This window comes from Solea solea, chromosome 7 (genome assembly GCF_958295425.1).
Source record: "Solea solea chromosome 7, fSolSol10.1, whole genome shotgun sequence".
Classification (NCBI taxonomy): Eukaryota; Metazoa; Chordata; class Actinopteri; order Pleuronectiformes; family Soleidae; genus Solea; species Solea solea.
Window position 1 is genome coordinate 27,137,680 of NC_081140.1, and position 26,962 is coordinate 27,164,641.

Below are 26,962 nucleotides of genomic sequence, written 5' to 3' on the forward strand. Positions count from 1 at the left end.
GTGTACATGTATATGTGTGCGCGCGCGCGTGCTCTGTCTGTTAAACGGATTACTACTGAGCCAGAGTACGATTAAAGGAAGACAAATCATGCTGACTAACGCCGCAGACAGCGTTGTGAGCACCAGCGTTTACTGAGGGATGAAGAGCAGAACACTGAAGGCGCTCAAAGTCGGAACCAGCAAAAGAAAAGGTTAAAAAACAAACTTCAGCTAGCTGCTAATGCTAATGCTAGTGCTGTAAAGTGGCTGCTAGTGTCGTTACATATTAGCCTGTTAGCTCAGTTGTGTATGCGTTATTGTTTTGTTATTGCTGACATTATGTTCGTCTTACTTGTACTTTATTACTGTGTACGCTGTAAATGTGCGTCGATTTTCAAAGTAAGGTGACGTTTGACCGCAGGTTGTTGTTGTTGTTGTTGTAGCTTCCTTGTAGCAGCAAGGGAAGCCAAGCCATCAGCAACGTACAACTTCATCAGTTCCTTTATTTCATGAAAAATTGGTCAAAAACAGTGTTTTGTCGACTTAAAAACCTAATTGTTTTTAAAAGAAATGTAGACAATTACACTTTATTATTGCATAGTATTTGACGCAATGGCAATATAGTTTATATTTCATTCCACGTTCAAACCCACTCCAACAGGTTAATCGATTATTTGAATATAGAGTTGAATATAGAGGAAAAAGAAAATACAATTTCAAATAATTTCACTTTTGTAGTCCACAGAATCTTGAAAAATTGTAAAGCACAACAATAAAGTCACTTTTAATCTTCTCTATTTTGATGTATGCATTTAATTTTACTTTATTTTTTGTTTGTAAATGGAAAATGTAGATGTTGAGATACTGTTTTTGAATTTGATTTAACTATACACTTTGTGTAACTACACTTTTAATTTTATATTCTCCTTATTATGAACACTTGTGACTGTAGTGAAATACATAACATCTTTGAGCCTTTGCTTTAACCCGTCATAATTCTCCTGCAGTCTCCAGCGATGTGTCGCCATCCACCAGCCTCCCGCCTCTGGTCGAGGGTCCACTCAGATGCTTCCTGCGGGTGACGGTGAGTCGTTTGTTGTGGACCATTCACAAGCCTCCGCCTTCAACATTCGTCCGGCTTCGCTGGTGGGGAGAGTCGTCCAAAGAGACACACTTCTTTCCCAGAGATGGATCGCAACTCTTGCAGAAGAGCATCAAGACGACGGCTCGCTTTGCCGTGCGCTGTGGACCAAAGCAGTTCACCTCATATCTTACAGGTAACTTTTGTCATATTCATCAGCATATTTTCAAATATTCTTCTATGAAGCATTCAGACCATAGATAAATGTTTACAAGACACAAGCTACAGACACATATTTAAAATTAAAACATCCTTAGCTTACATGTAGCTAATGCACAGTCAATAAGGTGAGTGTTCTCAATTTGTGCTCCGACAGAAGGTTTCAAGTTGTCTCCATGTTCGTCCTGATCATTTTTTTCTTTGATATGCTTGTATGTCCTGCTGTGGTTAAACTGCAAACGTCTTACTTTGTGTCTTTCGTGACCAGATATGGGCTCACTGGTGCTGGAAGTTCTGACCAAATCGGATCATTTTCCGATCGCTCGGGCGCAGGTCTCTGGTATCTCCCGTCTCTCTCTGTCACTGCCCATCAGTGGATTTTACACCCTTGTGTCTCCCACTTCTGAAAAGCTGGGGGAGCTACAGGTGAGTGGAAACATAAGCGTACGTATCATTCAGTATTAAAGGGAGACAGGTTTTCTAAGCTATATTTGACCTTTTGAAGTGCTTTAATCGCATCTTATTTTTCATTTTTTAAATATCATTGTTGGCTGAAGTGAAAAAAATGTTGTGTTTTTTTTCATCCAAAAGCTAATATTTGTGGTTTTTTTTGATGACCTATTTAATGTGGCCAATATTCCGGTTATATTTTGGCATTTAGGGAAAACACTGTATGCAATTGCTCTGCAGTGCAGACATAAAATGTAGATTGGTGACACAGGACAGTGGTGTTATTTCTGTTATATATTGTGTCAAATGGAGGAAAAAAGAATTTGATACATATTGCTATTTTATTTTAGTCTCTTTTCACACTGTAGAACTCCTCCCTTGGTGTGTCAGACTGAGTAAACACACTATGGCTAAAATGACTATGCAATAATCAATTTTCACTGTGATTTAGCATTTATGTTGTTCAGTTTTCATTTCACATCCATGTATGGTAACATAAATTATTGTACGCTGTTCTTATGCATATTCAGCAAGGACTCTTGTGTATAGAAGTTTAACTCGGATCACTTATATTACTCACTTATTGCTTAGGACAATACACCAGCTCATTTATTACTGTTTATATTTTCTTTAGTATTTAGATTATGACACTCCTGTGCATGTTTATGTTGTATATCATTCTTATTCTTCTGTTTTGCTGGAGTTGCTATAATGAACCGTGATTTCCCTCCAGTATTTCAATAAAGTGTTTCTGATGCTGATTGTTTAGTGTCTCCTTTTGTTTCCTCAGGTTTCTCTGAAGTTGGAGCCTTTGACTGAAGCGTACGACAGCAGCGGCTCGTGTCCTCACACTGACGTCAGTGTTGAGGTTCCACAAGTCGCCTCATCATCTGCTCGTCCACGCAGATCACTGTCAGCTGGCAGTGGGAGCAGCAGCGGAAACACACCAAGGTTTGAAAGCAGTCATTTGTTTTCATAACTCCTAATGTCCATACAAGTTTAAATCTGAGCACGATGAACTCACCATTATTTGTGTGTGGTTTTTTATTTATGTTTTCAGAGGGAAAGATCACTTATATTTCCAAGAGAATCAAATGCCGACAACAAACGGATCTCAAAATGGCCAAACAGCTGCAGGCCCTTTAAATCAGGAGCTTAGTGGACCAGCGACCAAAGATATCCTCTCAGGTCAGTCCCGGCACAGAAAATATGAACTCATAAAGTAATTGTTAGTGAACATATTGTATTGTGCAAATGTCACAAAAGCTGAAATTGAACAGTTTTTGTGGTCTCTTTATTAGGATAAAATCAGAAAATACAGGAGATAGGCACTTTAATATTTAAAAAAGTAAAGGAAAAAACAAATAAAGTCTCTTCTACAAGAAAAAGTCAGTCCTTCCTTGATTCTTAATGCATATTTTCACTCTTTTGGTGAGACTTTTCATAGGTTTTTTTCAAGTGGTCTTGCAAAATTATGAATGTATGTCTGTCAAATTGTGTGATATTTGGAATGTTATATGTTATATATATGTTATAATGTTACATAAATAAATAAATATAGGTTTTTACCAGTAAACTATTGTTCTTCTATTGTTCAACTGTAAGTTGGAAGTCACGCTGAATACTTGCCACTTCGGTCTGTTTTTCTCTATATTTTCATTCTCACTCAAACGGATCAAAGTAATTGACGAGTAATTTAGGAATTGATTAATTGTTGCAGCCCCTATTTATACATATCACCCTTGTTTTCAGGTTGTGTCCTTCTAAAGACATCAAGATGTAGTTAAATGTGATAATTTTTAGCATTTCTAAAACAATACATCTCACTGTGAACGTATGTTCCTCAGTTATTTCAGAGCGTGGGAACAAACTGCGAGACGCTATGGTGCTCTCGGCTCTCAAGTGTGACGTGGATTCTGCCACAGCTCTTAAAGACACTCCTCTGCCTCTTCCAAAGGACAACATCCTGCCACCTTTCAAGTCAGTGCTTTACAAGTTTATATAAAAAAACAAACAGACAAAAATAAGGCTGATGAATGGTTTTATCTTGGGGTTAAATGTAAGGATATTCATGCAGTAATTGTTTTATTAATGCCAGTGAATGAACAGGTCACGGCACAAGTGGCGTCTTGCATGATTTCGATTGTCTCGCAAGGTTTAGCGCACCAGGCTATAGCATACACAAAAATAATCGATCTAAGGATTTTATGAACTATATCGGCTCTTCCAGATAATAATAAACATGATATTCACATTGAAGTTGCTAAATTTATGTAGAGAACTTGATTAATAGGTCATCAAACTAGTTAGCGATTAATTTAGTCATCAGTTAATAATTAATTGCATCATTGCGACCCTAATTTCTGTGTGTTATCTTTTCATCTAAATCTTGAAAAGTTTGACACCTCAAACCTCATCTAATTGACAGTAGTTGACCTCATGTTGATCGCCCTCTTGTGGCTGGATGCAGTATTAGTCATAAATCCTGTCTTCTTAAATTTGACAGTTGGAACATGATGCAAACTACAGGGGAAAAAAGTACACACCACATAAATTTTTCCCCCTCATCAGTGTAAGGGAGGAAGTGGAGTCTCTCTCCATATATATCTATCTATATATGAACTTGTCTTTTTTTTTATTAAAGTAATTGAATTAGCCTTAAAGCAAAACATAAAATTACATTTTATGACTATGTTTAAAGTGCGGTTTTCACGTCTGTGTCTACAGGCCTGTGCCTTCTCTTTCTGGGATGTTTCTTGAAAATATTCTGCACGCCGATTCTTCTCTCAAATGCTCGAACGGTGTCGCCGACTCATCTCGTCGCCACGAGTTCGACTGTGCTGCTGCTGACTTGGACAATAGAGCTGTAGAGATTCTCCTCGGCGGGTAAAGATACCTGTTTATCCATTATTACAGTCTACGGACATAAAAAAAACCTCCCTGTTTATTTTGTCTATATTCTTGAAGCTTAAGCACGTCACGTCTTCATTGGGATGGAGACGACATCTCGTCTGGCCACAGCAGCGTCGGTGGCGACAGCGAGCTCAATGATCCACAGTACGATCAGAGCTTACTGGAAAATTTATTCTACAAAACCCCAGTAAGTCGAAGAGATTCTCAGTCTCGTCACATTTTGCTTGATTTTTCTTGGTGGATCGTTCTTAAATTCCACTGTTGTATGTCTTTAGATGATGGAAACCGGAGCAGATGACACTCAAGCAGAGGCTCAGGGAACAGTGTCCTCGAGTACAAAGCAGCCAAAACAGATTAGTGGAGGGTAAGAGCCTTCACCTGCTTCTTTAGATATGCTGCTTAAACTGTTTCGAGCCTCCTTCCAGAGGTTTAACAGAGTGATGTTGTTTGTTTTATCCTTTTTTCATCTTTAAAGATTTGACTAAAAATGTACTTTGTGATAGTGCGTTTCCTCTTAAAAGACACGTTTTCTTAACCTTAAAGTGTAACTTGATCCCTTAACCCCACTTTTTCCACATGTAAACCTGTGTTTATGGGTATCATGTAATGTTATTTGCTGACACAACAAAATATAGAACGGGTATGAAATTATTTCCTGTATTACTTTACTTTATCTTTATTTTTAATTGACATAGCACAATCTCAAACAGAATTATTGAATTGCCGCCTTTGGGTTTTGCTATTTGCGTTGTTTTAAATTAATAAAAATAATCATAAAGCTGAACCAGGTGGACAGACTTTGACAGATTACGTACTTACACATATGTAAAAATAGTTTGTCTGGGAATAAAAAACAAAAAATATTAAATGAAATAAGATACAGAGTAAGCCTTATGTTGTAAGTTAATTTGTTGGTCCCAGTTTTACCCAAACCCTCAAAATGATCGTGTTTTCAAATGTCTTTTGTTTTTGTCCCCAAACTAAAATAATATAGTTTTATTTCTTTGTTGTAATGGAGCAAAAACACCCTAGAAAAACTACCCTATTCACATTTAACTTATTACATTACGGTAGAGAATTAGCTTTTTTCATATATATATATATATATATATACATACATGTGTATATATATATATGTGTGTATATATATATATGTGTGTGTATATATATATATATATATATATATATATATATATATATATATATATACTGTATATATATATATACATATATATGTATATATATTTTTTGTGCTTTTATAAAACATTGGTTAACCTTCTTTTCACTCTTGTCCAGTCCCACGTCAGAGTCTTGGTGCACTGCAGACGCTGCTGGGTTTCCTGCCGGCCTGACTGCGGAGCAGTCGACTCTACTGTCTTTGATTCGCGTGGCCAAAGTGAGTGTTGCCTCCCTGACTGTGTCTACAAGCAACACAAGTACCACACTCACAAAAACCCTAACTAAAGGGAAACCTCCCCGACCGCTAACTAACAAAAAATGGTAAGAAAACCCAAAATAAAATGTTATTCTGTCTCGTAAAACCCGGTGACATCATTCTCTCTCTCTCTCTCTCTTTTATTTTCAGCACTTATTTTGTTGAGTACGTGTTACCGTCGGCAACCACTTCAAGTACAGCGGTGACAAAAGCTGTTTCCAGTAAAGTCACAGGAGGAGGTATGACCTGTGTGTTTCCCAAACTTTCTAGAAGATGGTTAACTATCGCGACCCAAATCACAATAGAAATCATAATGACAGCAAATTGGCGACTTATTTATTGCCTGTAAAACCTGATGTTATTTTGAATGAAAGTAGAAGTAGTTTCGCAGTGAAATTTGCCATAGGAAGAAGAAGAAGAAGAAGAAGAAACATGGAAGAATAACAATAGATGCTTGCATTGCAAATGCTAAGCAATAATATTCTTTCTTTCTTTGTTTTCTTTTTTTTTTAGTGGTGAAGTTCCTCCATTGCTCCGTGTTTCCTGTCCACTTCAGCACAGCGACGGTGAAACACTGGTGGCAAACGGATCTGATTTTTAAGATTTTCTCACAAAGGAGCGACCAAAGGAATGTGAGTAGATTAAAGTGGCGGTGTGTAAAATTTAGCGTTTAATGTTTACTGGTGAAGTTGCAGCTGAATAATCCCTCACCTTACTTTTCCTGTAGTCTACAGTAGTTGCATCAAATCTCAAAAGATTGTTTAGTTTGTGGGCTACTGTAAAACTTGGGGCTGCAACAATTATTCAGTTGCTAAGTGAATCATCATCAATTTCGGTTCCGTTTTTCCGGTTTCTTTGCTCCATATTACAAAGAAATCATTAAAACTGATTCATTTTGGTTTGTGGACAAAACGAGATGGTTTGATCCACACCAATCAATATTTTTCAACATTTTCTCACATTTTATGGACCAAACAACACATAGAGTATACACCAATATTAATACACCATATACGAGAGAGACTTCACCCTAGTTTTGTTGTAAAACATGTTTCTGTCAGCCTGTCTATCTCATTCATCTGGCTTTCTCCAAAAATTGGGACATGTCCCCACCGTCCATACACAAACCCACGCCCTTGGTTTTTAGTTTTATTTTAACCCCCACAGTTGTTCAATTTGACTACCTTCAAGGGAGCCTGTGAGCTCCCATTGGCTCCCACATAATTTGAACAAAGCTGTTATCAAATCTCATGCACTATTTTTTATACATCTGCCAAGGCTATTATAGGCTACTATAATAAGAAAGGATAGAAAATCATCTTTATTGCCATTGTACAACCAAAATTGCACAAATTTTGAGCTCAGATATCCACTGATGACATGCCCACTGCACAAATTAAAGCTTCCATAAATAACGGATAGTTTCCTGTTAAATACTTAGAAACAGAGCTCTGTCATGTGAATCCTCTCTTGTTGCAGCCTGTTCTCATTGGGGAAGCCGTTCACCCGCTGCGTTGTCTGCTGCAGAAAGAGCAGCTGAGTCAGTCTGTCGTGTTACCTGTTGGCCTAGGGGGACACGGTAAAACACAGGAGATTGGACCTCTTTTGGTAATATGCAATATATAATCTTAACTGAATGATCGTCATTGACACCAGTGACTGACATTGAGGTTTGACGTTGATGTTTTTTTTGTTTTTTTTTCTTCAGGTGTCTCTAGAACTTGCTGCTGACAAAGTTTCCTCCTCTGGAAAAAGCAAAAGCAAGTTGTCTCGGAGAGAAAAGTCATCATCATCGACTGCACCCTGTCCTCAGGGAGAGAGATTCCAACTTGGTCGATCCGGCAGAGAGGAGTTACCTCGTCACTCTATGGAAGACTCCAGGCTAAATGTTTGCACTCCACAGAGACCCGTGGAAGAACCCACTCCTCATCCAGGTCCCATCACATCGTCTTATGAACCTTGGCAGCAGGCGCATGAGGATTCTGAGGTCCTGCTGCACACTTTGCTCATGGTACCAGACGGGAAGAATTTCAGCCGTGGACCCGTTCAGGCTCCAAATGTCTACTTGAACTGTAAACTCTTTTGGTGTGACGAGATGGCGAGATCTGTGGTCAGCTGGGGTCAGACGAACCCGTCTTTTAAATTTGCTCAGGTAAGTCGAGGAGATCCAGTCCTCCAAACAAGCCATCCATCCATCCATTATATACCCTCCACCCGAGGCTCGCGGGGGGTACTGTGCCAGTCTCAGCTGACATAGGGCGATAGGCCGGGGTCACACTCTGAACAGTTTGCCAGTCTATCACAGGAACACATAGAGACAAACAACAAACACCTATGGTCAATTTTGAGTGACCAATTTACCTAATCCCCATATTGCATGTTTTTGGACTGTGGGAGGAATTTGGAGAACCCAGAGAAAACCCACACACACATGGCGAGAACATGCAAACTGGGGCTCGAACCACTATACCAACGGTGTGGATGCGGTGCGTAACTTCTGTCGACAAAAAACTGCTAGTGTCGGCACACTAGGTCAGTAGTGTTTCAGTATCTCAGTATGTCCCTCATGTTTTAGAGAACTAGGGTTAATTCCTTAACCTGAAGTTGTCTTTCAACCTTTATTTCACCTCACTCATGTTTAGCTGTTATGCTTCCGACTTCACTCCGTCAGTTGTGATGTAAAGTGCGTCACTCCGTGTCTCCGCGAAAACCAAAAGCACTCTTACACTGAGGAGAACAGAGAGAGTCATGGGGAAACTCATCTGACAATGATTTTAACGTGACCCCACATTTATTGGATTGTTAAGTCTTTTTAACTGATTGGTTCTTGTGTCGGACGTCCCTTCCTGTGACGGCACTCTGACCAATCAGTGGCGGGCAGTCTGGCGACGTCACGCATAGTATCGCCCCAGCTCGCTTGGAACCTCGTCAGAGCAGGTACTAAAAAAAGTACCAGGTACCAAGTACTATACTAGTGGAAACGCAACCGTGCCGAGTAAGCGCAAGCGCAAGAGCAAGAGCAAGAGCTGCTGCAACAGGCTGCCACACGGGAGATGCCCGCAGCCTCTCGGCTGTGTCCCTGATTGTTAAGAGTTTCCATAGTGTAGCCTAGGATTGTTTTATATTGTGTGTGTGTCTGCAGTTATTAAACATGATGTCTGATGAGGATACTGACAGGGAGAGAGAGAGGACAGCAAACCTAAAAAGAGGAGAATATGTGCCCGTCAGAAGTAATGTAAAATGTCTGTTTAAGGGACATAACATGCCTTTTTGTGATTTTCAGTTAGCTAATGTCAAATATATTGAGACCTACTGTACATTTAAAATGAATCAGAGTAATATAAACAACTGCATAGGTTTAAATCAATGTTAAATAATAAATGCCTTTTTATTCAAATAGTTCTTGTGTTCAGCCAAAATGACAAACCCAAAAGGTCATAGAAATATATGCCATTATATTTTGTGTCAATCCCCTGTGTCAGGTGACTCCTGTGGCTTTAACTCCGAAGCTGTTGGAGCGGATGAAGAACAACATGATGGTCATTGAAGTGTGGCAGAAGACGGGAAGCTCAGGTCAGGATCGACTCCTGGGTCTCGTCAAATTACCTCTTCACCAGTTCTACATGTCCTTTAGGTAAATTTAAAACACCTAACCTATTTTAACAGTGTTACACATTTATGATTTGTCTGACTTGGGGTTAACTGATGACTGTTGGAGGTGTTGAAAGTTAGCAGGTTCTTCCGCAATCAGTCAATTTATTTTTATAGCACATTTCATACAACAGATTAATTTGTGCTTCAGATAAAGACAAAGAAGAGAAGACAGACATCTGATATTGGGATGCAAACAATAGAACAATAATAAAAGAAGTGAAAACAGATGTGTTTTAAATGTTATAATTGACTATGGAATAGTCCTTTTTGTAAACATGTTGTTCAAATAATTGCAATCAGATTACTTTATTGATCCCTGCGGTGAACTTGGGAATCTGGTGGCATAAAACCCTGCCAAATTAATTAAATTCTATAGAAATCATAATACAATTTGAAATGTAGTCATGAGAAATTTAGATTTAGTGTTAATTAAACTAAATTTTCACAAATTTTCAGATTTGAATAGAAATTGCAGTTGTTTTTTCCAATTTACATACAAACACATACATATTTACTTATTAAACTTATTTGTTTGACTGAAAAAGCTGTTCCTCAGTCAAATACGTTTTTGGTTAATGTATTCCAGGACTGACCTGACTCACTCCTCCTAATGTCCTCTCCCCTGCAGAGATCCAAAGATCGCTCGCCTCCTCCTCCAGGCGCAGTATCCTGTTTTAGGGGTGGACTGCTACATGCCGGTTGTGGACGTGTTCTCGGGCGGCTGTGAAGGAAGCCTCAGGGTCGTGCTGGCGATGGGAGGATCCGAGCAGATAGTCGCCCTCCAGCGGTCGAGAGATGAGGAGTATGACCACTCGTCTCACCGGGTGAAACCAGTTCATCTGCTCGATCAACAGCCACGTTTACAAACAAAGGTTAGTGTTGTTTACCTGTCAAACACATAAATGAGACAGTTTTATGACAATTTCTTATTTGCCAAACGTCTTTGAGCACAACATAAATAAAAGAGATGTACAAAGGGGCAGTCTGTGGCTAAGTGGTTAACTGATGTCATTCTCAGTTCTGACTATCGACCTGCGATGTAAATTGGAAGGCAGCAGCCTTTGTCCCACTCCAGTGTTTCCCCTAGGTTTATGGCTTTACACTGTCTTTCTCTTTTGTACAAATTACAGATACAATTACTTACAACTATTAGACACGCCCCTTCACTGTCCACCTTTAAAACACATTTTAAAACCCATGTTTACTCTTTGGCTTCCAACCCAGTATGAGATGTTGGTTTTTATCCTTTTTATAGTTTTATTGTATGACTGTGTTGTTTTTAATACTTTCTACAGTATGTTATTGTTTTATTGTATGTCTTAGCTATATTAGGTCACATGTTTTTATATTTTATTTGTTTTATTTATCTCTGATGTACAGCACTTCCGTCCATGCATCCATTTTATTTATATAGCACATTTTAAAAACACATTGCCAAAGTGCTGTATGTAAAACATTTAATACACCCTCAGAGATTCAGAGCACAAAGTTAAAATACATAAAGAACAATGACTAATAAACCAAAACACTAAAAGCCTAAATTAACATAAAAAGACTAAAAGACACCAGAGACCACACATTTCTCATGCTGGGTTAAAAGCAGCAAGGAATAAAAGTGAGTTTTAAGATGAGATTTAAAAGTTTCCAGGGTGGTGGCCTGTTTGACGTGGGTGGGTAACTCATTCCTCAGTTTAGGTGCCAGTGCTAAAAAGGCTTGATCACCTCTGTTTATTTGCCTTGTTTTAGGCACATGCTTCTTAATAATATTACCCAGCGGGAGGGGGTAAAGTACAAGAAAGAATACGCCTAAGAATTGAGCCCTGGGGGACCCCACAGGACAAAGGGGCAGTGGAGGACTTTGTTTCAGCTGTTGTTTTTGAAAGTGCTTTATAAATAGTTGGATTGGACTGGAGTTGGATGCTGTCGTCGCTGACAAGATTTGTCATGTGTACTTCTCAGTACCGTACTTCCTAAACGGTCAAATAACTGCCAGATATAGAAAGTAAAAGTTTTTTTTGAAAATTATACAGCCATAAAACAACAACAAATCCAGGCGGCCTGATTATCATGATGGTCATAAGAGGGTTAAGAAATACCTTATGTCTATAAAATATCCTAAAATATTCTTGTCTTTAAGTTCTTATCCTTGCAGTAGTGTACGTAGTAGCCACATTTTGTATCTGTAACGCTTTGACTATTGAACTGAAGCTTAAAATTATATCAAGAATCAAAGTGCGCACACATAATATGTGGGAGAAATTCTTTTTCCCTTTCAGTTACACATTTTAAGCACTAGATGACACGCTACATTTATGCCTTCACCCTCTACTGCTTTATACTCCACATGAGGGTCACGGTGCCAATCCTAGCAATCGTAACTCAGACGCACTCAGAAGTTCACTTTTATCGTTAGCAGCACTTCTGTCATCTTTGTTTCACATTGAATAAGTCGCACACTGTTACATCCCAGCTTGTTTGGGGTGGAAGGAAAGTGACATAAATAACCAAGATGTAATATGGTTAAATAAAATAATTAATTTTACAAAGAAATTGATGGTAAGTTCACAAATTAATTTGTCAAACAACAGAAATGAAAATGGCCAGAGAACGCTGTTCAAACAAAACCAAAAGCAAAATAAAAAAAGGACTCTTCAAAAGAAAGAGCTACATTACGTTTTAATCAAATACAGAAATAAAACTCCACTTTAAAATTACTCTGCTTTAAGAAAACCAAAAATTACAGGGTTGGAACAGCATCGCTATACCTAGTGAGAAGTGAGAAGGAGGAATCAGTTTTCACAATCTCAGGACCTGAGCCCAATTTCCATGTAGCCGAAGATTCAAACACATGCCACAACACAAGATCATAAGCAAAATCACAAATTGCTACTCAGCATGAGGTGCTCTGGTTCTCAGAGGCGCCCGGTGTGGCCTGGGAGGCAGCTTCTTGTCCTCTTCTGTTGGAAGTGAGACAACTGGAGGTTCTGCAGCCGCTCCAATCGCTGTCCAGCCCACCTGTGACTCCGCCCATCGGTTCCAATAATAGGCAAGATGTCCAGCGGCCCTAGAACATACACCTAGAACATTTGAATGCATAACAGTAGTAGACACTTTGCGACACTGTTTGTGTACACAAAATACCATGAGGAATTGCGACCATTCGCCAAGAAACAGGAAGTGCCCTATAACTTGGGCATACATTGAGTTCCACCAAAATTCCCGAAACTTGGTGGGAAGATGTAATAGACCAAGACGAACAAAAAAGTCGACTGGAACCATGGTCTTAACTCAACAGGAAGTCGGCCATTTGGAATTTTGGCGGCCATTTCGGTGATTGCACCATACATAAATGAGCGAGACACGTCAAAGTCGAAAAGTTGTAGCACTGTTATTGACTTCGACTTCTGTCTCACCTCTTCTCACCTCTCTCTTCTGTTTTTCCGTCAGGTCGTAGCTGCACGTCATGAGCCGGTGAGGGAGCATGTGTTTGTGATCAGAGTGGAGAAAGTCACCGGGCTGACACCGCTGCAGTCCACAGTGTGGGGTGAAGCTGACTGCTACGTCCAGTACACTTTCCCTTGTGAGGACAGTGACACGGCCGCAACCTTGGACCAAAACCTCGTTGAGAGCAGTACGGCCATTTCATCTCATAAGACTCCAAGATCAAAGTTTTTCTTCCTTCTGCATCACTCCCAACATCCGTCTCATATCCCACAGGTGTTGACCTGAAGCCGTTTCGTACAACCACCACCCTGTGTGTGCCGGACCCAGTGTTCGGCCACACTGAGACTCACGTGCTCCTGGCTCCTGAAGGTGTGCCGGTCCAGAAGTTGTTGCTCAGCTCTCTCTCGAGTCGAGGCCTCAGCAGTGGTGGAGGCGTCCAGTTTGAAGTGTGGTGCAGGTTTGTGGTTGTTACTTTTTGATTCATTTTAAAACTGAATTTTAACTTGACACTGTACAGTACTACACTATTCCTAAGATTTGTGCCGAATCACACGGTGGTGGCCCAGTGGTCGAGTGGATCATCTTTCAACCAGAAGGTTGTGAGTTCGATCCCCGGCTCCATAAGACTAGGCAAGATGCCAAAGTAGCTCCTGAAGCATGGGAATGGGTTTGATAGATAGATTAAATTTTTATTATAGGTTTTTAATAAAAACAAAGAAAAAGTAGAACATCTTTTGTCTTATTACATACCTGATGCATTTCTGCAGATATTATTATCCAAACGTCAGAGATCAGCTTGTGGCCAAAGGGCTGCTTCCATTGTCCAAGCTGTGTGCCATGGTCACCATGCAGAGACAACATCCTGAAGAAGCCCACATGTTCTCCTTACCCCTGATTCCCAGGACAGACGGTCTGACGGGACATCGGGCCCCGTCCTCAGGTACACACCTACAGAGCATCAGTGTCATTATAACACATGGACACATGTTTAACAAAAGTTATCAATGGTTTTGTTTCTGTTTGTTTCTCAGGTCTACTGGATGTTTGCGTTCGGTACAAGCACCGGCCTGTGAGGCCTGACGCTCACGCCGGTCAAGGAGCCGCCTCTCGCGCTGTGACTCTTGTGGTTGAGGTGCACAGAGCGTCAGGTCTGCAGGCGGCAGCGAGGTACATCATCACCACCACACGGACTACAGCATGTCCATAATGTAGAAGTCTTCTTACAAGAACCAATTATTAGGGCCTGGGCCACAAACCATGAATTTGTACGAGGAACCTATTGTTACCCTTCAGATTATTATTATATCAGTGGAATTGTGGTCATTTTTGAGGGGGTTAACATGCATAAAAACTCTTGAAACTTGGCATGGAGGATCTGGTGAAAATGCGATATTGACAGACGGTAGGGATGGACATTCAATTAATTGATTATCGATTAATCATTGATATTTTTATATTAAAACACTATTTATAGGCTAAAAATCAGTTTATAGCTATTAGCGGGTATCAATATTTTGAGGTTTTTGTTTTCACAAATAGTACAGTTAAAAACAAATAAGCAACAACAAAAACAGAACAGAGAAAGCTGTCCTAATCCATGTTAATCCACCACCAATCAGTTCAGTGAATAATGTACAATAATAATAATGTTTTGTGTGGCAGGTTATTATCAGAACAGGATGAAAGGTTTGACTACTTTGCCAGTGTGGGTGTGAACACGTACGTCACAGTCCAGCTCTCCTTCACCCCGGACAGCGAGAGGAGGCGCACGCGTGTCGTTGCCAGGACTTTCTGCCCTGAGTTTGACCACCACGCTGAGGTTTCCTGTGACCTGCTGGTTCAGAGGAGCAGCGGAGAGACCTGCAGTCTGGCTGAGCTGCTGCAGGAGGCGTCTGCTGTCTTCACCGTGTGGAACACAGACAATCGCGAAGGTCTTAGACAACTTTTACAGCAATATTACAGATGAATGAACAGTGTTCTCAATTTTAGATGGTAAAATTATCTTTCTAGCGCTGCAAAGAACAATTATTTTCATCACAGGATTAATCTGGTGATTATTTTCTCAATTAATCTATTGTTTAATTGTCTGGTCCAAAAGTGTCAGAAAATGTTTCCCAAACCTTGAAAACAGAACATTTTCACATTTAGGACACAGGGAAAATCAAAAAAATGTTTGTTTAAATTATTTTAAAAACATTCATCTACATCTTTCGCTTTGCCTTACATTACATGGACCACAAGATTGATAGATAATTGTCAGAATAATTGAAATAATTGAGAGATGCTGCTATATCCATACCTCATTGACATGTAATGAATGTAGGTCTGCATTTATGTACGCAAAAGAGCTAGCACAAGAATTGTAAATAGAAATTTTTCTTTTTTCATATTATCAAATGGTTCCACAATTCATCTTTGAATTTTTAAATTATTATTTAACTAATAAATTCATTTTGTGCTATATTATGTTGCAGGATTCAGCCTTTCCAAGCCTAAGGATGCGATGTTGGGCACAGTGAAAATACCGTTAGATGATCTCATTCATAAAAGAACAGGTATGTTGTTTTTTCTTAGACACAGCTGGACCACAAGTGGATTTTCCCTATGAGTATAATTATTGTACTTGTTTCTTTTCTAAAGGTATTTCTGGCTGGTTTGGAGTCTATCTACCTCAGGAAACAGGTTCTCCTCAGCATCGGCAGGTCTTAGTCGGGGGTCTAGAAATCTCCGTCAGCTTTGCCCACCACTCAGACAGAGAGAGAGTGATTAAAGCTGCTCAGGGTTTGGGCTTGGTAATGTCGCAGAGTGATGATGAAACGCAGTGCGATGAAGAGTCCTGGGAAGGAAACGGAAAAACGCTCTCTCTGTCGTTATCGATGCCCAGAGCGTGGATGCCGGTTCACTGTTTGCTCCTGCCGGGCCACGCTGAACTCCAGCGCTCCACCTACTGCTACTTCAGGTACAAGTTTTATGAACAGGAGGCCTTCTGCTCTCAGATGAAACACCCGTCCGTCACGGACGCCGACGACAGCCAGGCTACAGTGAGCTTTGAAGGAAGTAGAGCTGTGGAGCTGAGGGCGACTCGGCCTTTAACGTGGTATCTGCGAGAGGAACGGCTGGAGGTGCAGCTGTGGGCGGCTTTCAAGAAGGACAAAACCACAAGACCCACAGACACGGACCGACTGGTCGGCTCAGCGTTTGTCGATCTGTCCTCGCTCGCAAAGATCCCAGAGCAAAAGCTGACGCTGAGTGGTAAGAAATTAATAACTGTCGTAGTTTAACAGATTATTACGTGGTTAAAGGTCCAGTGTGTAAGCATTAGTGACCTCTGATGGTTAAACTGTAGACTGATACAAATGGAGGGACTCCTCCACCTTCACCTTTTTCTTTTTCCCAAGCACATCAGGGAACTACTGTGGCCTTCACATGACACAAAGGGAGCGTTGTGTTTATACAGCAGCAGAGTAGGGGCAGATTGTGACATGAAGCATTTATTCTGTCAAACTGCTGAATGACCAGGGATTTTTTTCTGAGCAGTTGGATTCACTTCTGAAACTTTCCGTGCCTCTCTGTGTTTTCAGTCAAACTTCTACCTCACCTTACTAGCTTAATGTTGCTGTTGCCTCCATCTGTTTGGGCCACACACGAGACACGAGAATCTGACCTGCCATTTTGAAGCCTCTAGCCATTGCGATGTTACCGGCACCATGTTCACGATTCTACGACGGAGTATTAGGGCCACATTAAGAAAAAAAAAAGAAATCACAGACTTCAAGAATGAAGTCTTAATTTACAAAATTAAAGTGGTAAATTTACGAGAATAAAGTTGTCAATTTCTAACCTGTTGTTTTAGAAGAGGAGAGTTGTTAAAATGAGGGCCGGTGGAGCATTTCGTGGAATTGTACTTTAGAATAGGTTTCACAAACAAGGAGATACTTCATCTTTTGGTACATCAGCATCACATTGTCATAAGTATCAGGACTGTAAAAGGTATAGAAAATGCATCTTTTCCACAGGAAAAACCAGGCGGTTCTTGCTCACCTCTTCTAAAACAACAGGTTAGAATATTACGACTTTATTCTCGTAAATTTACGACTTTATTCTCGCAAATTTACGACTTTAATCTCGTAAATTAAGACTTTATTCTCGAAGTCTGTGAATTTTTCTTTTCTCAATGTGGCCCTTATACTCTTTCATATGGCGTATAAAATAAGAAATAAGGAAAAAACACAATATTTGCAACCACCAGTGTGAACTAATTTTACAAGGAATTAATGTTTTTTGTATTTAAAACTGGCTCTGTACAGTTTTAAATGAGTTTAGTAACTATTTTAGAATGATTATATACTATATCAAATTTCTGCAAATAAATAAACCCTGCAAACTGGACCTTTTTAAAAGACAGCTGTGTTTTTGATTACACAGGTGTTTACCCACTGTTCAGGCGCTCTGCAGCAGACCTGCAGGGGGCTGCGCTCAGGGTTCACATCACACTGACCACAAATTCTGTCCCCGGGGAGGCGTCTGCTTGGGCTGACACCCAGATGGACTATGACAGCCAGGGGGAGCTCTCACCAGACGAAGTGGAAACAGCAGCTGGACCACCTTCGCCCGGAACACTCAATAAGCTCAGACACCAGAGTAAATCTCTCCAAACTACGTCAGACGTTACATCTGTGCCGCACACAGAAACAACCGTGGAGGATTCTTTCCCGGTGACTGTTGTGGTGGACCGCGCCATGCACCTGAATCTGAAAAGTGAGTCATATTTCCATCTAATGCGCTATTTAATCCTCACATGAAGTTAAAACCCCTGTGTTTCCTGCAGGCTGCCCTCTAGCAGAGCGCAGTGAAACCACACCGTGCAGCTGTGTTTCATACGTCACTGCTGACTCTGCTGAACCAGTGTTTACGACGGTTGTATCAGACACCGACTGCCCTGAGTGGGACCATCAACAGGAGTGCAGGTCAGGTTATATATAACATAATATTCTGAGGCATTCTGAGACAAATTATATTATTATTATATTTTTATTTTCTTATTCCCAGGCTTCCAAACCAGCTGCTGGTCGACCCCCAACAGTCTCTTGTGTTCAAAGTCTGGCATAAAGGAGGTATGCATTTTTTCTACTTAATAATTTGCGTTAAAGGACCTGTTCAGACCAACTGATGTGCATGTGTTCACACTTGGCTTTAAAGTGTGTCCTGGCTGTGTTTCCTGTGACCACATGAGGTCAAATTTGACTTCCAAATCACACACTGTTTACGAGGACATAAATCATGTTAATAAAATGAGTGTGGTTGTACAGATGTATATGCTGTCAGTGTGTTTGTGTGTGTAATCACAGCACTACTTGCACTGCTGTAACGTAAAATATGATTTTAAGTTAAGGAAAACACTCTCTTTAAAACAATTTAAATGCATTTTATGGAGTGGTAATGTCATGTTAAACCTTTTAAGACGGAGGTTTAAATGTGTTTGTTTTTAACAATTAACTATACGTAGAATACAGCATTTGCCATTTGTTAAAAATGTATGAATTGTTCAATTATTCCAAATTATGTATTTAAGTCATTAAATTATTTTTTTTTACGTGACAGAAAATAAAATGTCCAAAGGAAACACCTAAAAGTATATAACTGCATCAAGGAGAACAATCAGAAAACCAATACCAATTGAAAAATGCTGCACATAACTGCCCTGCATTGCAGACATAAAATGTTGATTGGAGACATGGCTAATTAGTGTTGTTCAATACGGTAAATCTTGACCGAAGTGAACCGCTTTCTTGTATTATTTGTTATCATTAAACTGTTATATTTTATCAAATAGAGGAAAAGAAAGAAATCATTTCAGCCTTCATCTGCCCTGATTTTGAAAAATTGACATTGACTATAGAAAAATCTGTATCAGTCAACCTCTAATGGTAACATTTCATACTGACGGTGCAGAACATGATCAGATCAGCCAGGATAGATGTTTAAACCAGGTCAGAACAGGGTCGCAATTGTCCGATTTTTTTAAATAATTTCCCCCGTGGTTCATTTTGCTTCCACAGAAGTGGAGAGGGTGCTGGGATTTGCCTCCGTGGATTTGACTCCTCTGCTCTGCGGCTTCCACTCAGTGTACGGTTGGTACAACATCACGGACTTCAGCGGTCAGTGTCACGGTCAGCTCAAAGTGTCCGTCACACCGCTGAAGGGCGTCCAGGACCTGAGAGAGCAGAGAAGACCTGTGAATGAAGAGGCTTCCAATAACTCACCTGTGAGGGAAATCAATCATATGTACAGCATAAAAACCCCCCAACAGCATTATTTGACTTTGATGATTAATGTTTGATTCACAGGTTTTAGCATTCAGCTATAACACCACAGCCACCTACAGCAGCTTCCCCTCTCACATCAGCCGCTACACTGAGCAGAAGATCTCATCTCCTGAACAAACGGACAGACTGTTTCCTAAAAGGTTTGTAAAGACACAGATGTTTTCATTCAAAGTGGTTTGGTGAATAGGGCGCTTTAAATTCACAATTCACAAATTCCCCCCCTTTTATTAGACGAAATAGTGTTGTGTTACACGTACATGAAGGAGAATTGGCACACACATCAGGTCAGGACACACAAAAAAGTCAATGAGGACTATGCCCTAAATCCTACAGGAAGGTGGCAATTTTGCCCGTATACAGCTCTAGCACCGGGTATGCAGTGGGTTTATATGTTTTCTTTACAACTGCCCCAGGTCCAGTGACAGAGACGGTCACGTTGAGCACATGGACAAAGTGCGTTTTTACCATCAGAGTCTACAGGAACAAGCAGCAGCAGCTCAGTGTGTCTGTAACAGCAGTGACGTGGACATGAATCCGTCCAGCTCTTTCCTGCTCTCAACTCTCAGGTATCAGTCCTCACACACACATGTATGACATTCATGACTTGAGGGGACATTGCATTGACTTAAATTCATTTCGTGGAGACTTACTCTAACCTTAACCACAATTACTACTGGCCTAATCCTAACCCTGACCCTAACCCTAACCTTAAAACGTATCTTCACCTTAAAATGTAGTCATTTACATTGTGGGGACTTGATTTTTGTCCCCACAAAGAAGACAAGTCCCCATAATGTGACAGGTTTAGGTCCCCACAACATTCGTAATACATGGGCACACATACACACACACACACTCAAACCAACATCAGTACACAAGCATTAAATTTGTGTGCGTGTGTGTTTTTGTACAGGAAGAATCAAAGCGAGCTCGACAACATGCAGAGGTATTTCAGCCGCAAGCTTTCAACACCCGCGTTCACGTCCGCGTCGGAACACGACAGCAGACACGAGCGCGAGGAACGGAGGGAGACAGACACGAGTCGGCTTCTCCTGAAGACGGACCAGCTGGTTGGAAAGTGTGACAACCTCATTAGCGGTGAGCTGCTCTTCCATTCAACACAGACATATTTACTTTGTCGGTCTGAATGTTGCATATTATATCGTGCACCTCCCTTCACTGCACTGAAATTTGTTTTTATGTCACATGACCATGAAGTGAATAACATGGGAATTTAGGTTGTTGATCAAACAGAACTAAAACTTTTGAAGTTATGAGTTATATAGGTAAAGAAAACCTTTACAAATACAATTGTGAAAAGAATTATAATTTCTACTCAAAACAAATGCTTTTGAATAGCTGAAAATAATATTTTCGTACTTTCTTTTCAATTCTAAACTGATGATTTGTCTTTTGTAAATAATCTTTAATGTCTTCTTCTCACAGGTCTACAAGGAATTCACCTGGACACAATCACCTCCCACCTCCAGAGCAGCTCAGTAACCCCCTCTTGTGAAAACACAAACCTCCTAACTATTCCTGAGAGCATCTCCAGTCTAAGCACAAATTCAAATTCCTCTCAAGAAGATGTGTCTCCTCCGCCGTTGCTCCTTCCCACGACGTCTGAAGACCACAGAGGCTCCGAGGCAGAGGAAGACACCAGTAGACAACACTACAAATGCACTGTGTCCGATCGTGAAGACGGAGAAAGATCGGACGAGGAAAAAGATGAAGTCACCTGCATAACAGATGAGGGAGCCGAGGAGGATGAAGATGACGATTATGACGTGGTTGTGGTGAAGCCCAGGCATCTTAACGAGCTGACATCTTTGACGGACAAAACCAGTCCCTGGACCAGCTTCCACTCAGACCCTGACCTGGTTTCTCTGGAGAGTGTGGAGGCACCAGAAGAGCCGGACCTGAGCCAAGATGAGGACGAGACGAAACGGGAGGCAAATCTGGAGACCCTGGAACGTGGAAGTGTAAGACAAGAGGACAGTGACAGTTTTTGTGAATCAGTGGAGGACGTTTCAGAGCCTGAGAGAGACGACGAAAGGACACCAGGAGCTTTGGACAAGAGAAGGCCCTGTAAGGAGTCAGATGATTCTGGCCCATCAACTTCTCTACAGCACAACACAGACAACCATGATTCTTCCCTGGATGGTGAAGACTCAGAGCCACAAACGTATCCTTGACACAAAACTTTGTTTTATGCATATGCATTTGAAAAAAATACATAGATCGTGGACTAAAAGGTTGGAACGATTCTGTAAATGTGTTTGGGGACGTGGAAAAATAACCTCCTGCGACCCATCTGCTGGTCGAGACCCAGTGTTTGGGAATCGCCTCACCAAAATACCTTCAACAGCCAGTAAACTATTTGAATGCATCCATTTTATCCTTTACCACTTTGTTTGTTTGTCTTTATTCTTAACTGTTATATAGTTGTGTTTCTGATTGTAGATTTCCCTTAACTTTCTACTTTCAGCTCACTTCCTGTGGACGTCCCTAACTTCTTCCTCCCCTCTCACCAGCTGGAGGCGTCAATGAGAACCATTCACTTGGCTCCGACCTTTTCCCACTTGTCTGGCGACACAGTGAGTATTTATCACCATTTGACAACTCGTGGCATTCACACACTTCCTCCAATTCCTGTCTGATGAGCTAAGGCTGAGCGAAATATCGATATTATATCTATATGGTGCGGACAAAATATGGTCTCAGATTTAGGATAGAGTTTAAGGCATCTGTGACGTTTTTACAGTGTATTGTCCCTCGCACTGTTCGAGAAGCAAAAACATCTCAAAAGAAAAACTTTCATGACTCCAGAGTAACATCCATATTCACATATCTATAAATATCCAGACGTTATTTATGAAAATCACAATCTCTATTCACAGCTACGCGTGATTATATTTCTAAATGACAACGATTCTTCTGCATTTTTATTTCATTTCGCAAATAAACAATTTTTCTCTCGTAGTTCCTCTCTCACCCCAAACGTAGCCTTGTTGCTGCCTTGAAGCACCTTTACAGCCATCCGCAGCACCACCGAAAATGGCAGAGAGGGCCACAAGATGGCTGTGGCTCAAAAGAGGAAAGCCCATAGAGACATGGTAGTTGAGCCATCTGGACACAAGCTGGGGTCTGATCAGCCCCAGCTGGGTCACCTGGAAGAGGGTGCATGAAAGACCCCAAAACACCTGATGATTCCAGGAACAACACTGACGATGTGTCCAGAGGCATCAGCAGATGTATGTTCTAGAGCTGCAACTAATTATTTTCATAATCAATTAATCTGTCGATTATTTTCAAAATCAATTAATCTGTCGATTATTTTCTCAATTAATCGATTCATTGTTTGGTCCATAAAATATCAGAAAACCTTAAAAAATGTTGATCGGTGTTTGTCAAACCTGGAAATGATGATGTTCTCAAATGTCTGGTTTTGTCCACAAACCAAAATGATTAACGTTTAATGATGTCTTTGTTATCCAGAGCAAAGAAATGTTGAAAATATTCATATTTAAGAAGCTTAAACAATCGTAAAACTTGTTTTAATCATAAAAAAAAGCTTCACACCGGTGAATCGATTTTAAAAAAGTCTTTTATCACCGAAACGCATTCAAATACTGCGGCCAGCACGCGCTTGGTCGTTTTCGACCGATCAGTGCACAGCAGTCTGGCGACACCACACATTTTCCCTGGTTATGTCGAGTCGAGCTAGAGGAAACACGCCATTATGTTACGTTAAGCTGATAATGACAATAATTATCTCCATGTTCAGGTGAATCTTCTTTGCTCGGTTATTATCTGTGATAAAAACACACCCGCCTTAAAGCATTAACTGGAGAATGTCCTGTTTTTCCTGTTCTTGTGACAACAGCTAAACACAGCACAGTTCTGTCTCTGTGTGTATGTTTACTTTTATTTGTTACCTCTTTAGGGCATTTCTGTAGTCATCATGGAGGCCAAAACCTAATGAGGCAGATTCTCATTTCTGAGGAAATGGGTTAAGTTTAAGACAAGAATGGAAGTTTAACATCAAAGCCTCAAAATGTCCGTCTGACCTTTTTTGCTTATTGTTCCCATAAAAGTGCCAGAAAATTACCTGAGAGTAAGTGCTTTTGGCCATTTTTCCAGAACACTTAAAAATTTAAATACCAGGCAGTTATTTACAATTTACTGCACGTGAAAATAGTGTATTAACAGTTTTAAGTCAAGAAAAACAAAAAATGGAATTTGAGTTAATTTGTCTCAAAATTCGATATTTGATCAAATTTGTTGCTCTCCATCACTCCGAGTGTGTGGAGAGGTGGGGACAAAGATGCCGATTCGCCGGGTTCCTGCATCAGTGTCAGTGAAAAATACCGCAACCTGTATGAATTAGGTAACAGAGTTGTAAGCCAGAGTTTATGGCCGCAAATAACTATTATTTCCCTAATCATTAATCTGGTGATCATTTTCTCAACTAATTATGCAGTTATGGTCCATAAAAAGTAAAAAAAAAATATGATTCAGGTTTTATGATTTCTTTGTTATATGGAGCAAAGAAACCAGAAAATCACAAATATCAAGGCTTCAAAATGTTGATTTTGTCCATTTTTTTTAGATTAGATTAGATTAGAAATGGCTTTCACTTATGTATATTAGTTTGTTTTTCTTTTTTCTTTTTACATTTATGATATTCATGGCTGCAGTTCTACTGGAGTAGAGATGTAAGATTCCTTGCTCTGTCTGTTTCATTCTCACACTGTTATATTTGTGTCATTTATTACGTATAACCGAAAATAAATTCATATCATCGTCATAATCTTCTGCTCCTTTTTTGTTGCAGATCTCTTCAGGTCATCGCAGACATCGACCACAGCGTCCCAACATGTCTCCGTCATCCATGAAGAAAGCGACCGATAGAATCGCAAAAATATTTGCAACTCACTTTGATGAGAGTCATTAGTGTTTGGTGTTTATTTTGTGTGTGTGTTTTTTTTTTCTTTGCCTTTAAACTGTGAAAATAGTGTGTAAATTTAATATATAATTTTGTAATTTTTACAAATAAATATTTTGCAATTTGCTGTTTTTAATAGCTAGGTGTAATTCAGTCTTTCCATCTGTCTGTGGTCATGAAGAGCAGAACTTGAAAACAGTTTTGTAATTCAAACAATTTTGTCAATCAGGAAGTGACGTTGTGACATTTTGGAATTCATGACATTACTTTTCTTTTATTCCCTTGTCAACAGATTTGGCTCTTTGCCAAGTGAGAGCAGTCAACCAAGTCAAGGCTTTTCACCAATACGAAAAACAAGTATTTGATGACATAAAGGTCCAGTGTGTAAGAATTAGTGACATCTAATGGTGAGATTGCAGATCACTACAAATGGAGGACTCCTCTTCCCACCCCTCCCTTTCCCAATGTGTGAACTACGGTGGCCTACTTTTACCAGAAAGGTATATGTAGTATATGTAAACACATTTTCCCCCCAACTATCTTACTCTTCCTGCCATTTTCCTCTTCTTCTTCTTAGCCTACCCATTGAAATCAAATCTAATTGACATGAAATTGTTAAAATATTAATTTCTTGCTGGGTATCAAACGTCATGAGAACACAAAGTTTCTCCACCTTAGACTCCCAAAACCTAACCCATACCTCTATCACAATTTTCTGGTGAACAAAATGTTATTACATTATATAATAACAATATTGATACTGAAGAGAAAATATTTTATCAATATCCAGCCCCTTCATCAGATTAGAAATGTTTGTTTCTGAGCCTTCAGCATCTCAAAATGTAAATTTATAACTAACATTGACATTCTTACAGCTGCAAACAGTGTATTATAATACTTTCGTCTTTGTAGATTATGTCCATGTCACTGAATGTGTTTTGTTTGTTCCTCCAGAAACGGGTATTTTCTTTCTTTTCAGGAGATTTCACTCACTATTGCATTGTTAAACCCAGTGCTTTCCCTTTTTTTCCCCTCTCTGGTCTTCATGTTGGTTCATTCTTTTCATGGCTGAAACCGGAGTACACATTCAGAGCTATTTAATGTTCAAACCAGCAACAAGAAACACTCTGTCACTCTTTCAAAATTTCTGCTCAATTGCACAAAGGGTGGGTTCACATTAAAGGCGTTACGTATTACGAAATAATCCAATTCCAATAATGCATTATGCTGCCTGTCGCAACAGTAATATCATATAAGCTTGTGTGGCTGGATTCTCAGCTGCCAATTCAGTTTAAATTTAATTTTGGACTCACTATAGTGAGATGAATAAAAGACAGACAATACCACATTCAGTTTATGAAACAGTTCATGTTCACCTCAGTAGTGTTCACCTTAAAATGGACTAAAACAAAAGAGACTGACATTTTGTGAGATGTAAAATATGAAATAAATTATATAAATAATTTGTAACCAGAAGTTTGAGATCAATTTTCTAAAATGTCTACAGGAAGGAGGGAAGTGTGCTCAATTCAAGAAGGTGCTGTATTTTGTTGAGTCGGTTGCACTAAAAGAAAAAGCAGTTTTCCATAAAAATACATATATAAAATAGCTTATAATAGCCTTTGTCTACTGTAGCTGGCTTGTATTTATTTAGCTTCGTGGCACTTTACTGTATTTGGCACAGCACTGAAACAGCTCTTATTAAATTCATGTATGACCTAGTGGTGTCCGACAAGGCTCAATCCTCGGCCCACTCTTTTTTTCAATTTACATGCTTCGTCTTGGCTATATATTTTTTGTAAATACAACATCAATCTCCATTGTTTTGCAGATTACACTCAGCAATATCTCCCTCTGAAATACAAGCCTGGATATCCTACATCTACCAACCATATGAATACATGATACAGATGCCAGAAATCTTTTCATTCCAACCATACGTTTTCACAGTCAAGTGTCTGATGTTGTACAATTCTGATTTTGTGAACTCCCCCGATTGCAAGAACTGAAATGTTTCGTCAGCGCTGCTGACCTTGAAAAAGTGAGTCATGCTTTTCATCCTACACGCTTGGATGACTGCAGTGCACTTTATTTAGGACTAAACCAGAACACAATCTCCTGTCTGCGGCTTGTACAAAATGCTGCTGCTTAGCTTTTAAAAAATACAAGGATGTTATTTAAATTTTTTATTAAGAACTTTGGTCTGAGTTATTCTAGCTTATTCTTGTTCTTATTATCTAGCTTGCTAGCTGGATATCTAGATAGATAAGTAGTAGATACCTACCTATGTACATATCTATGTATTTCTATAGATAGATAAATAGATTCATATACATACTGATTGATTTGTAGATGTATATGGAGATAGATTTATACTCACACGTGTAGATGTATAGACGAGTGGGTAGGTACCTGCTGATTTACATATGTATGTATGTGCAGACGTAGATCGGTAGGTACATACATAAATAGGCAGATTGTTTGACTTTTATTGCTGCCTTCTAAAGTATACT

At 39.8% G+C, this 26,962-nt stretch overlaps 1 protein-coding gene across 1 annotated transcript; it reads left to right on the top strand.

Moving 5' to 3' along the window:
• On the top strand, window positions 1–26,816 carry c2cd3 (C2 domain containing 3 centriole elongation regulator). Its single transcript, XM_058633022.1, has 34 exons — window positions 1–191; window positions 987–1,256; window positions 1,548–1,705; window positions 2,520–2,680; window positions 2,790–2,917; window positions 3,577–3,709; window positions 4,457–4,615; window positions 4,697–4,829; window positions 4,918–5,006; window positions 5,939–6,142; window positions 6,228–6,316; window positions 6,591–6,709; window positions 7,557–7,685; window positions 7,786–8,229; window positions 9,560–9,711; window positions 10,360–10,603; window positions 13,179–13,362; window positions 13,449–13,632; window positions 13,943–14,115; window positions 14,207–14,342; window positions 14,838–15,106; window positions 15,650–15,730; window positions 15,816–16,427; window positions 17,601–17,933; window positions 18,004–18,142; window positions 18,225–18,289; window positions 19,235–19,440; window positions 19,523–19,641; window positions 19,915–20,067; window positions 20,415–20,599; window positions 20,948–21,686; window positions 21,990–22,098; window positions 24,339–24,949; window positions 26,281–26,816. Exons 1-33 carry the CDS (start codon window positions 140–142, stop codon window positions 24,456–24,458), a joined length of 6,471 nt encoding a protein of 2,156 aa, XP_058489005.1. The 5' UTR covers window positions 1–139; the 3' UTR covers window positions 24,459–24,949; window positions 26,281–26,816.
• The last annotated feature ends 146 nt before the right edge of the window (window positions 26,817–26,962 follow it).